Below are 13,887 nucleotides of genomic sequence, written 5' to 3' on the forward strand. Positions count from 1 at the left end.
AGCCGCAGTGAGCGGCCGTCCAGAAGCCGGCAACTGATCTGCCTCACCCGGGAAGAGCACAATGATGGTGCCAACTTGGGCCAGTGAAGCAACATCCTTCACAACTAGACTGAAGAACAAAACGACAGCAACCTATCTGTTCCCCTTCCCCCAATTCCCCTGTTCCCATCCCCCCAATTACCCAATTTAAAAAAAAAAAAAAAGAGTAGTTTGGTTAAATATATTTGGGATAGTTTAGGTTAGATGACTTAAAAATTAGAAGGCTGAGGTACTGACTGCTCCCAATTCTGAATATCCTTTCTGTGTTTGAAGTAAGCAGACATATGGGAAACTCAATGAAACTGGTTTCTTTTTTTTGCTGTTCTCATTACCATCTGTGTTATGTTAGGAAAAATGGGCTAAATATACTGATTGTGTAACCTGTTAAGGGCATGTGAATTTAATGGCCTGCAGTATTGTGTGTATCTAGGTTTCTGTATTTTGTTCTTGCAGATTTATCTGTAGCAGTACAGACTACCTTTCCATCTTCAAACCTTTGTGAGGTTTTCAAAATATAATAGAACTCTTCTTAATTTATTATAGAAATTTGGGAGAGCTGGTTTAAATAGCAGGAAGGTATAGCTTATAAATGTAATTGCATTGTTGCTTCAATATTACAAGTAAAATACATGGTAAGCATGAAGTAAGTCATTATGGACTTTTTATTCCAGAAATACTACGTGGCCTTTTAGAAGTATTAGATTATTACAGCTTCTGTTTAGTGATACTTCCTAGGCCGTCTTTAAAGGTACTGTGTCCTTAGGATTGCTGAAGGAAGGTAGGTTCCAAATTGTACAAAAATTAATTATCTGCTGATAGGAGGGTCACTCAGCTCTTCAAGCCTTGACAGTGCAGGCTTACAGAACTGTGCATTTTATATTCTTTGGTTCAAGATCTTCTACTGCCTTAAGATTATTGTTATGAACATTAACTCTAATTCTACATTCTATTATAATAAATTGAATTGTAGAAAGTAGTAGAGATTGGGGTAAATCTATAGTTTTCTAAGGATGTGATCTAGAAATTGATATTATAAAACTGCCTTGTTTTATTGTCATCCATAGTCTTCCTTTAGAGATTGTAGGAAAATAAATTTGAAGTTATTGAGAGTTTTATTTGGATTTTACTTTAATTGGAATTACAGTATTTGCTTAAAATTATTTTAATGTCTTTATAAAGGAAAATTTCTTTAACAGTTTAATTTTAATATCTTTCCATTAGGTTTAATAGGAAATGATATCAAATCCCTTCAATCCATCATTAACCCTCCTATAGCTAAGTAAGTACTGTCATTGATACTGTGTTTTCCATAGGCTGCCATGAAAAGTTATAGGTTTCTCTCATGGGCTTAATTCAGCATTGTTAGTGAATGCTCTCATTTCTGTGACCTTTTGCCCTAGCTAATTGTAAATAGATGTTGGTATGTATCTTAAAAGCTGTTTTCTCAGTTGAATGCTAAAAAATTTAATGTAGTTAACAGCACGCTTTTCGTAGAAATAAATATAGTCACAAGACTGCAGTTAGCTCTCTTGTTATTATTCTTACCTATTTTGTCAGAGTAATGTGGTAATGGTATGTCTTCCATTTTTCTAGTTTTTACACCATTATATAAATTGTTGAAATACTAACCAGCTTCAGAATTTGTACAGCATAGACAGTTGGGTTTTACAATTTTAGTAAATTGTAAATTTATAATACATGTTTTTTTTCCCCCTCTTTTGAACAGAATCCGTAATATTGGAATTATGGCTCATATTGATGCAGGCAAAACTACCACCACAGAAAGAATATTGTACTATTCTGGATACACAAGATCTCTGGGAGGTTAGAATGGATTCCTCTTCTCCCCACCCCCCGGTTAGCAAAACCATCATTGGAAAACATTTTGATTAAGGAGTCAATCTAGAGATCTTGGGTATGGCATGGAGGAACTGATGTCTAAACCACAACATAAAGAGAAGGTAGTTGCAGCATCCACCAAAGGGTCTTCCGAGGTTCAGCTAAACACTCAGACTCATAAGACTTGGGCCACAGTTGGCACTGGTCTGCTCAGGCTATAGGACAAGAACCATAGTTTACCAGTGGACCAGCGATAGGTGTTTCTTTCTGTAGGGGTTCTTATATAACAGCCCACATGCTACTTAGGAGCTATCTTTTTGGCTAGCCCAAAGTGATAACTGAGTTAAATAGTAACGATTCACAGGAGCCACCCTGGCTTAGAAGACTCATGCCCCCCCTAGAAATGACTATCTGTTGTTACGGCTTTGTGGGCTGTCTGCCAGTTTTCCCACAAGGGACATGCTGTACCCCACTCAGGGAAGCCTAAAGCTACGTATCTCCCATCAAGTATTTCTAATTCATTTACAGTTCTTCCCAATTCAGATGTAGCTTACCAATCAAATTAATTTTCTCCATAAGATATGTTGGCATACATAGTTGGCATACTTCTATTTTCTGGTTTCTAGAAGAAAAGAACCAGAAAGTTAACCAGAGGTCAAATTCTCATGCAGAGGAAGAAAGGATTTCGTTAATCCTTAACCCACAGTGGTGGTAGTATTTACCTAAATTTTGAATTTATTTTGTAATTCTAATGGGAAAAACTGTGGTTCTTGGTCAGGCATTCACACTTGAAACCCCATGTAACTTTTCTGGTTGTTGTTCTGTTTTTAAATAACAAGGCCTGTGTTCCACTCTGGAAATGAAGACTTAGCAAGTATGTGGCACAGCCTGGATGTTTAGCAAGTCTGGATGGTGTCATATATTTTGAAACTCTGACTCATATACATTTAATTGTTATGTTTCTCTGAAGAATCAATACTTTTATCATTATGAAGTGCCTTTCTTTACCTCTAGTAAAACAATTGGTTTTGAAATTTAAGATGGAGGTCATCAGGTCCATAATAGCAGAAGCGGAAATGAATATCTTTTTCCAAAACTCCACAGTGATTTTGGAATGCACTGTATTGAAAACCATTTCTCTGGATCCTTGGAATTAGTTCTCAATAGAGTGCATTTCAAATGAAGACTCTAATCCTGGGTGTTCTTTTCCTACCAGGATTATAATCTTTATGATGATAAATTCCTAAATATCAAGCACATGACCCTCTCATAGAATTACTGCTATGTATTTGGAGATATAACAGACAGCAAAGCGTGTAACATTGTTAGGCTTCCTCTATTGTGTCACAAATCTGATAAGAATCCTTCCCTCACATCCCCAGTTTGTATCCCTCAAGCAAGGGCTCAGAGTGAGGTGGGTCCAGGCAACTTTTGAGTTCTTTTTTTTTTTAATTTTGGTAAAAAGCACATAACAAAATTTACAATCTTAATCATTTCCAATTGTACACATCAGTGGTGTCAGTATATTCACACAGTTTGCAACCAACCTTCAAACATTTTGCAAAACCCAAGCTCTGCAACCATTAAATAACTCCCCATTTTTCCCTCCATCAAGCCCCCAGCCCCTGGCAACCACCATTCCATTTTTCTTCCTATGGATTTGACTACATACCTCATATAAGTGGAATCGTATGTATTTGTCTTTTTGTGACTGGCTTATTTAACATTTAAAATAATGTCCTCAAGGTTTATTCATGTTGTGGTGTGTATCAGAATTTTCTTCTTTTTTAAGGCTGAATAGTAATTCTATTGTATGTATATATAAGATATCTTTTGAAGTGTTTTTCTGGTTTAGGCCAGAGGCCTAGAAACCATCCAAATTGTGACAGACTTTTTCAATGTTGATTTTGTTAGTCATATGAGTAATCATAAAGAGAGATGGGAAATAAAGTTTTTATTGTTGTTAAAAATCTTGTTATTGTGTATGTGTTTTAAAAACTTACTGCCTCATTTGGAACTCATAGTTAGTTATTTGTTCTTTGTCTCCTGAATGATGTTTGTTTTCTTGGTTAGTTCTGTGTGAATAACTGGCAACACTAATATAATTCTTTAACATGGATATTATATTTGGAGTTGCTGACAGATAAATTTTTTTTGCTATTTTCCCCTCTTTGCATAAGTGTCTGTATATTTATGTATACATATGCACACACACAAACATGATATGGAGAACTTAGCTAGCATTTTAGAGGTTTAATGCTGACATGAGTAGAGGTAGTATAATGCCATGATAACTTCTGTTCTTGAATTTTGAATGGTAAAGGTCAGATCTTTTTCATTTCTTTATAAAAAAATTTTTGTTTTTTAATTAGTTTGACATACAATATTATATTAGTTTCAGGTGTACTACAGATTAGACATTTATATAACTTAGGAAGTGATTGCCCAGATAGGTCTAGTACCCATCTGACACATACGTAGTTATTATAATATTATTGACCAAATTCCCTTTGCTATACTTTATATCCCCATGACTATTTTGTAATTACCAATTTGTACTTCTTAACCCCTTCCCCTTTTTCACCTATCCGTCTAACCCCCCACCCATCTGGCAACCATCAAAATGTTCTCTGTATCTATGAGTTTGTTGCTGTATTGTTTATTTTCTTTTTTAGATTCCACATATAAGTGAAATCATATGGTGTTTGTCTTTCTCTGTCTGATTTATTTCACTTAGCATAATATCCTCTAGGTCCATTCACATTGTCACGAATGGTAAGATTTCGTTCTTTTTTATGACTAATATTCCATTGTATATATGTACCACATCTTGATCTATCTATTGAATTAGTGTTTTGGGTTTCTTCGGATAAATACCCAGAAGTGGAATTACTGGGTCAGATGGTAGTTCTGCTTTTAGTTTTTTGAGGAACCTCCGTACTGTTTTCCATAGAAGCTGCACCAATTTACATTTGCACCAACAGTGGACAAGGGTTCCCTTTTCTCCACATCCTCGCCAACACTTGTTTGTTGATTTATTGATAGCCATTGTGACAGGTGTGGTTTTCATTTGCATTTCTCTGATTCAGTCCATGGTTCTCCTGGCCTGTGTCTTCTCCATGCTGCCTCCCTGCAGCTAGAAGCCGCCAGCCTTGCCACTGCAATGGGTAGAGGAAGGGTGGGCTGGGGGAGGTGGGTTTGCACATCTGTGGCTCTGTTTTTTCTAGTGGGTTCAGCTGCAACGCGTACAGACCACTTAGGCTGGAGAGTTGTTTCTGGCTTTTGCAATCTGTTAAGTAAGGATTTTACTGCTGGGGGTGGCAGGTTCCTGTATCTGCAGATCCCTTGTCCTGTTTTGTCCAGGGTGTTTTGTGGAATGCTGCCACATTTTACACTGCTTCCCTGCCCCTGACCTCAGCCTTAATATGTACTGGCCACCCTGGCTCAGTTGTCATCTCTGCCCCTCCGATCTGCCCAATGTGAGCTGCACCCCAACCCTTCACTGCTATTCATCCCCTGGGCTGCAGCTAGCGCCACCCTGCATCTGAAGTTTCAGCCTGTCCTTTGTCTCTTCTCCCCTTTTCACTCCGATAACCTAGCCTTCAGAGGTCCCAATGTGTGCATCTTTCAGAAGTGTTGGTGTATTCTGAAGGGAATTCTTTGTTGAATTATAACTGTGCAACTTGTAACTTTAAGGGGAGAGACCTGGAGGTCCTCTCATGCTGCTGTGCTGCTGACATCACTCCTCTTAGGCGTATTCATAGTTTTGATATATTTATTCTTATGGAAGTCCCTTTAACATTTCTTATAATACTGGTTTAGTGGTGATGAACTCCTTTAGCTTTTTCTTCTCTGGGAAATACTTCGTCTGTCTTTCGAGTCTAAGTGATACCCTTGCTGGGTAGAGTAATCTTGATTGTAGGTCTTAACTTCGCATCACTTTGAATATTTCATGCCAGCCCCTTCTGGCCTGCAAAGTTTCTGTTGAGAAATCAGCTGACAATATTATGAGAGCTCCCTTGTATGTAGCTAACTGCTTTTCTCTTGCTGCTTTTAAGATTCTCTCTTTGTCTTTAATCTTTAGTATTTTAATTATATGTCTTTGTGTGAGCTTCTTTGGGTTCATTTTGTTTGGGACTCTGCACTTCTTGGGCTTGTATGTCAATTTCCTTCACCAGGTTAGGGAAGTTTTTTGTTATTTCTTTAAATAGGTTTTCAGTTCCTTGCTCTCTCTTCTTCTGGTACCCCTATGATGCGAATGTTGGTGCACTTGATGTTGTCCCAGAGGTCCCTTAAACTCTCATTTTTTAAAATCCTTTTTTCTTTTTGCTGTTTCAGTTAGGTGTTTTCCACTATTTTGTTTTCCAGATCACTGATTCGATCCTCTGCTTCATCTAATCTATTGATTCCCTGTAATGTATTTTTTGTTATATTCTTCATTTCTCACTGGTTCTTTTTTGTTTTATACCTGTTGAAGTTCTCACTGAGTTCATCTATTCTTCCTTTAAGTTCATTGAGCATTCATATAACCATGTTTTGAACTCTGTCTAATAGATTGCTTGTCTTCATTTCATTTAGTTCTTTTTCTGGAGCTTTGTCCTGTTCTTTCATTTGGGACATGTTTCTTTGTCTCTTTAGTTTGGCTGACTCAGTGTGTTTATTTCTGTGTATTAGGTAAATTTGCTGTGTTTCCCAGTCTTGGCAGAGTGGCCTTATTTAGGAGGTGTCTTGTGTGTCCCAGATGGTGCAGCCTCCCTGGTTACCTGAGCTGGATGCCTTGTGTGTGTTGTGTGTGCCTTGTGTGTGTTGTGTGTGCCCACCTGTTGTAGTTGAGCATTGATTGCTGTTGGCACATCAGTGGTTGGGATTGATCCTCACACTGAGACTGGCCGTGACTACAGTGGACAAGCTGTTGTGTGAGTGTTGACCCCAAAGAGCAGGAGTAGCTTTAGTGGGGCTCTGGTGTCAACTCAGTCCACCCTTTAGGTATGTTGTTTGTGGAGCTGGTTTGTTGGTACTACAGTGTGGTCTGAAGCCAGCCACTCGATGTGTTGGTTCTTGAAACTCTTGGGAGGGGCTCTGGTGCAAGACAAGGTCAGCTGCAGTTTGTGCCCAGCTTGGGGCTGCCTGGTAGGAGCTACAAAGTGATTTGCTGTTGTTTTCTGCTTGTGCTGGGCTTAGAGGAGTTTTGGAGAGCCTGTGCTGTGAACTTGGGCTGTCTGCTACGAGTCCGGGCTTGGGACTCTTTAGTGGGCAACATGATATGAGCTGAGGCCCCCTGACACTTGTGCTGGGCCCATGGCCATGTAGTTGAAGCAGCATTTTAAAGCAAGACTGTCCACTGCTTATGCCAGGGTTGGGGGCCACCTGATGGGAGTTACAAAGTTGAGGCCAGTCACTATTTGTGCTGGACTTGGAGCCGCTAAGCAAGAAATACAGGGTACACTGAGTCCAGCTGCTGCTTGTTCAGAGCCGTGGACCTTCAAGAGATTTTAGGAAAGTCCACAGCTCAAGCTGAGGCAGGGCACTTGTGTAGAAAAGCCCCTGGAAGAGGTTTGGCTGGGTGCGTGAGTTGGGTGGGGCAGGGTCTTGGAATCACTAGAGCGGGGAAAACAGTGTTAGCCAGATTAACGGGAGAGCACAGATTTGACGCCCACCTGATCCAGGCCACCTGGGTGGGGAGAAGGCTCAACAAAGGATCAGTGGCACCTTCCAGCACTTCTTTCACCAGAGAGAGCTGTCCTGACTTCTGCCCCTTCAGCCCTCCCCCTGACGCTAGTTGGTTTAGTTCCTCCCTGTGTGTCCTTGGTGCTTTTTGAGCTGCTGTCTTGCTCTTGAGCCCAGAGCTGGTGAGTCTGGGAGTGGGCTCCTCCAGAGGATGGCTAGGTCTTCAGCATTCCTCTGTCTCATTCGGATTCAATCTCCCCTGATTTTCCCAGCCAGAAGTTATGGCGACTTCTCTTTTTGGCACTGGAGCCCTGGCCTAAGGAGCCCAGTGTAAAGCTGGGGGACCGCTCGCTCCTCAGGGGAGACCTTTGCAGCCATCACATCCCTCCCAGTTCTTGATTGCCACACTGTGGGTGTGGGACCTGCCTGCCCCACATCTCTGCCCCTCCTACCAGTCTCTACATGGCTGCTTCTTTGTTTCCTTAGTTATAGGACTTCTCAATGATGGTTGTTCTATAATTTAGTTGTAATTTTGATGTGGTTGTGAGGGGCGGTATGCACAGTGTTTATCTACTATGCCATCTTGACCGGAAGTCCTCTTTTTCATTTCTTTTACTGTATAAATTTAATTAGAATCAAATGCATAATGAAAGAATGTTATTGTAGATTAATTTCAGTGACCTTTCGTTAGTCACGATGAACTTTCTGCATGCCTTTATGCTGTAGAAGTTCTCCCAAGACTATTTGTATTTGTACAAATAAATCCCCCTCCCTTTTTTTTTGAAAATTTAGTGATGAGAAGGGTTTGTAAAGGATAATGTAACTTGGGAGGAATTTTTTCTCTATCTTATTCCATTTACTGAGCTGGTATTTACATAAATTGTCTTGTTTCATTCTAAGACAACCTGGAAAATTTGACTTTATTAGCCTTATTTTATAAACTAGGTTAAATAACCAGCTCAGGATTATAGAGTAGTAAGTGTGGAAAAGTTGGGATTTAAATCTAAGTCTGTCTGTGCTCTTTTATTGCACTACTCGGCCTTCTGTTGCGATCAGGCCTAAGGAACATCAGATAAAAGGATAATGAAAGTTAAACTAGGAACAAAGTGAAAGAAGTATATGGTTCAGTAAATTTAAATATTTAAACAGATTTTAATCTTAGTTGTTAATGGGAAAATTATTTTTATAGAAAAATCTTTCTGAAAAAGCTTTTTCTTGAACAAGGATTTATTTAAAGATTAAGGGCTCTAAATATTAAACCAAATATTTTATAAATAATTTTTCTTAAAGCAAATTAAATTGTTAGGTGGATATCACATACCAAGAAAATGCACTTGCGATTAAGCCTAACTGTCATCTTTTTCCTGGTTAGATGTTGATGACGGAGATACAGTGACAGATTTTATGGCTCAAGAGCGAGAAAGAGGCATTACTATTCAATCAGCTGCTGTTACATTTGACTGGAAAGGGTATAGAGTCAATCTAATTGATACACCAGGTATGGTGCTGTTCCAGTAATGCTGAGATTTTGCATCAGTTGAAGTTTTTGTTTGTGTATGTGTGTTTTTTTCAATTGTGGTGAAAAGCATGTGTCATATAATTTACCATTTTTAAGAGTACAGTTCAGTAGTATTAAATATATTGCCATTGTTTTGAAACAGATCTCCAGAACTTTTTCATCTTGCAAAACTGAAACTCTGTACCCGTTAAACAACTACGCTTCTTTGCCTCCTCCTCCCACCCCTGGGTTGTCAGAAAAGTAATGACGCATTTTTGCAATGAAAAACAGAAAAAATACATCATGACTTTTCCGACAACCCAATACTTTCTGTATCTGTGGGATCGATTACTTTAGATACCTCATATAAATAGAAGTCATACAGTATTTGTTGTTTTGTGATGGCGTATGTCACTTAGCATAAAGTCCTTCAAGGTTCATCGATGCTGTAGCATGTGACAGTATTTCTTTTTAACCTGCATAGTATTCCATTGTACATATACAACACATTTTGTATATGTACTAAATTTTGTATATACCATTCATCCATCAGTGGACATTTGGGTTGCTTCTACCTCTTGGCTATTGTGAATAGTTTTGGTATGAACATAGGTATACAAATATCTCTTTGAGAGCCTCCTTTCAGGTCTTTTGGATATATCCTCAAAAGTGGGATTGCTGGGCCATATGGTGTTATTGTTGTTGTTATTACTATTATTATTTTCTTTTTTTTAAGATTTAAGTGTTATATTTTTCATCTTTTTGTCAGGTCATGTGGACTTTACCTTGGAGGTTGAGCGCTGCCTAAGAGTGTTGGATGGTGCAGTAGCTGTATTTGATGCCTCTGCTGGTGTAGAGGTAAAAAAAAAATACTGTCAAAGTAAAATAAAAATAGAGCAGCCTGATTTTTTTTTAAGTAGAATATTATCAAATTAAGTTTACTAGAACCCTTTATTGGATAAGCTCATATAAATCAAATTATGATTAAAGGAAGCTAGAATTTAATATTGAGATGTGATCTCAGATATTTCATAGTAAAAGTATATTTGCTTTTCTGTACAAAATATGAAAGTTAGTGTTGAACTGTGAAGGGACTGAGATTCTACCTTATTTTCAAGCTAACAAGTTAGCCTGCCATAGCTTTATAGATTCTTGCAGAAGATAGAAGACTCCTGAGTCAGAGACAAAAGACTGTATTAGTTACAGAAATAGCAATCGCCAGAGTATGAGCATTTTCTTGTGCTGGTGCCCCAAATTCCACAGGGTGACCCAAAGGGAGTCAGGTGACAGCTGCACACTCAGGGGAACCTGTGCTTAGAAAATGCAAATATTTCACAATGAGCAGTAAGGATGCCTGTTCTTTGCTCGGGAGAGAGACATTATCTTCAGGGTTGTAAGCAAACCTACCTTTTACTCTGGAGGGAGACACTGTTTCTATCTTTCTGAGCTATTCACTACAAACATCCTTGAAAAGATAGCCTGAACAAAAGCAGTCAGTACCTCTTCTAACAAAACATGCAGAAATGTGAGAGACCCATGAAGAATTGTCTCCTAATAGTTAATATAAAGCTTCTTGAATAAATCTTGAAAGTGGATTTATAATAAATTATTGTTACTGGGGTCAATTATGCTCTCTTTACCTGGTACCCCATTTGTCTTATCTCAAGGTTGGCTTTATGGGGAATACAGAATTCACATTATTTCTTCTAATCTTAAAATTACTAAAAGTAGAGTCTTACTGAAGCAATCAAAATGAACATCACCCAAAATGGGACAAGTTGACACCATAGGCCTCGTGCTTGATACGATGCACTCAAAAGGACACAGCATTACCTATGTTGTATATTCCTGGCAAAAATGTTTGGCCCAAATCGAATCATGAGACACCAATCAGACAAATCTAAATTGAAAGACATTCTGCTAAACAAATGACCTGGACTTTTCAGAAATTGAAAAAAAAATTTAATGTAAGGAAAATGAATGATTGGGGAAAAAAGTTGGGAAACTGTTCTTGATTAAACTATTCTAAAGAGACATGAAAGTTAAACGTAATACTATATGTTCTTTAGCTGGATCCTGGATCCAAAAAGAAACAGAAAGGACATCATTGGGAAAATCAGAGAAATTTTTAATATGGACTATATGTATTATGTCAACTTAAAGTTTTCAGAATGTGATCATTGTAATTGATTGTTAGAGAGTGACCTTAATCTTAGGAAATGCATGCGGAAGTATTTAGGATTGAAGTGTCATGGTATTTGCAACTTGCTCTCATAGTTCAGCATGCACCCTCCCTTCTCTCTCTCTCTCTCTCTCTCTCTCTCTCTCTCTCTGTCACACACACACACACACACACACACACACACACACACACACGTGGTATGAGTTTGGGTACTTTTGAGTAGATGCCAAGATGGGATTAGATGTATGTGGGAGATTTATGGGGAAAATGCCTGTGACGAATAAGGAAGAAAAGAGAGAAGTGGAAGAGAGCATTCAGACAGTGATGAAGGAGAAGGGGAAGGAAGGAGGATTGGGTAGGAAGAGTCTCAGACTACAGCACAGTTCCAAGAAGGGTTTGGTAAGCTGATGGGGAGTCCTTGAGCCAAAGTCACCTGTTGGAGGAGTCCCTTGTCTTACAGGAATAGACCTTCATTAGTACTTCTGCTGTGCTCAGTCCTTAGCTGGGAACAGCCCACAGGAAGCTGGGCCCTATGAGAAGATGGCAGTAGACTTAGAAGGGCAGTAGTTGGCGCCATCAGTTAATTAGACTCTTCATAGCAGATTCAAGTGGCACATTTTCAGTCATCACGCACATATAATGTGTGCGCATGCATATGTTTGTAGAAAAAGAGAGAAGGCAAGTGTGGCAAAATGTTAGTATTTGGTGAATTTAGGTAAAGAGTACATGGATATTTATTATACTATTCTTTCACCTCTTTTATAGATGTGAAATTTTTCAAACTGAAAAGTTGGGAAAATAATGCAGTTATTGAAAGCCCTACTTGAGGACCCCTGACAGTGAAATTTACTTGATATAAAGCCCGACACTGAGGTCTAAGATTGATTATACACTGTTATTTCTATTTCTTTCTGAGTCTCTTCATCTCCTAATAGTTGCACCCTTTCATTATAACTTCTTTATATAAATTTGACATTTAATTATTCAGACAGATTGTGTTACTCACAAGATTGAAATATGCTGGAATAGGAAGTTAAATTTGTGATATAGGCTCTTGTTGGCTAAACAGACTTTTAGCTAGGAGGTGGGATGATAGTTCTTGTTTTATTTTTAAATATGTTTTGGGGAAATTTATAATATATTCCCCTTCAAACTTCACCATAACATAAATTAGTTTGGAGTGTTAAGCTAAATTTGTATAGCTTCTAGAGGAAAAATATTTTCATAACCTTGGGGGGTGGGTACAACATTTTCTTAGAAATGACACAAGAAGCATAAATATAAAAGAAAACAATTTGATTCATTGCACCTTATCAAAATTACATTTTCTTATTAAAGCTAAAAAAAGAAAAGGTAAGCCATAACCTATGAGAAAATTTGTAATGTTAGATAAATTATTAACTGAATGTTAAATTCCAGAGTGCAGTAACACCATTGATTATGTAGGAGAATATTATTTTAGGAAGTATATGCTAAAATTCTCACAATACATGCGTATGACCAAAGACTTGTATCTAGACTATATGAAGAACTACAAATCAATAATAAAAACTAACAACCCAATTAAAAATGGACAAAGGACTTGAATGGATACGTCACTGAAGAAGATAAGTTAATGGCCAATAAGTCCATGGAAAGATGTTCTGTCCTCAGTGGTTAAAAGGGCAATGCAAATTAAAATTACAAAGAGAGACCATTTCACACCCACAAGAATGGCTAAAATTGAGAATGACAGCAAATGTTGGTTGAGAATGTGGAGCAACTGGAACTCATACATTGTTGGTGGGACTATAAAATAGTACAACCACCTTGGAATACTTGGCAGTTTTTTTTTTTTATTTTAAAGATTTTATTGGGGAATTGGGGAAGGGCAACAGCGTTGTGGAATCGGGGAAGGGGAACAGACAAGTTGCTGTCCTTTTGTTCTTCAGTCTACTTGTGGAGGACGGCGCTTCACTGGCCCATGTTGGTATTGTGATCTTCCCGGTATCGCTCTTCCCGGGCGAGGCAGATCGCTCGCTGGCCATTGGACGGCCGCTCACGGCAGCTCATGAAAGCTCACGCCCTCTGCCAGCCAGCCCCACTGCAGACTACACTGTCGACAGCGACTCATGGCAGCCCAGCTCCAGGTCGAGCTGTTGTTCACCTTCTTAGCTGTAGAGGGCGCAGTGTCACTGGCCCTCATGTGGGATCCAAACTGTGGCCTGTTGCTCAGAGCTGGCGTCCCAAGCCAGCTCCTAACCAACGGCCACTCGACCAGCCCTGTCAGTTTTTTATAAAGTTAAATATACACCTGTTTTATAACCCAGTAATTCTCTATAGCTTTATCCAAGGGAATGAAAACATTTGTCTACTATAGACTTCTTTAGAATGTGTATGGCAGCTGAATTCATAGTAGCCTCAAACTAGAAACAACCCATGTGTACCCACAGATGGATCGAAAAACAAACTAATACATTTATACAAAAAAGTAGCAATAAAAATGAGTGAACCAGTGTACCCAACAACATGAATGAATTTCACAAATGTTATGTTGAGTGAAAGAAGCCATGCTATTTATATGAGGTTCAAGAGTAGACAATGAATATGTGGTGACAGAAATCAAAATTGGTTGCTTATTGGGGATGGGACATAAGAAAAATTTCTTACGTTCTATGTCTTG

At 38.6% G+C, this 13,887-nt stretch overlaps 1 protein-coding gene across 7 annotated transcripts in view; it reads left to right on the top strand.

Moving 5' to 3' along the window:
- The window catches only part of GFM2 (GTP dependent ribosome recycling factor mitochondrial 2), an 87,421-nt gene that overhangs the window by 5,780 nt on the left and 67,754 nt on the right, over positions 1-13,887 (top strand). For 5 of the 7 annotated variants that reach the window (XR_002123839.1, XR_002123840.1, XM_019641043.1 and 2 more), the window contains 4 exons: positions 1,261-1,318; positions 1,766-1,863; positions 8,918-9,043; positions 9,813-9,901. Coding sequence is in view for 5 of the 7 variants with exons in the window: in XM_019641043.1 (XP_019496588.1) it covers positions 1,261-1,318; positions 1,766-1,863; positions 8,918-9,043; positions 9,813-9,901 (371 nt within the window). In the remaining 2 variants the exon portion in view is untranslated. The other 2 variants (XM_019641047.1, XM_019641048.1) reach the window with 2 other exon arrangements.

The sequence above is a fragment of the Hipposideros armiger genome, unplaced genomic scaffold (assembly GCF_001890085.2).
Source record: "Hipposideros armiger isolate ML-2016 unplaced genomic scaffold, ASM189008v1 scaffold_55, whole genome shotgun sequence".
Taxonomy (NCBI): Eukaryota; Metazoa; Chordata; class Mammalia; order Chiroptera; family Hipposideridae; genus Hipposideros; species Hipposideros armiger.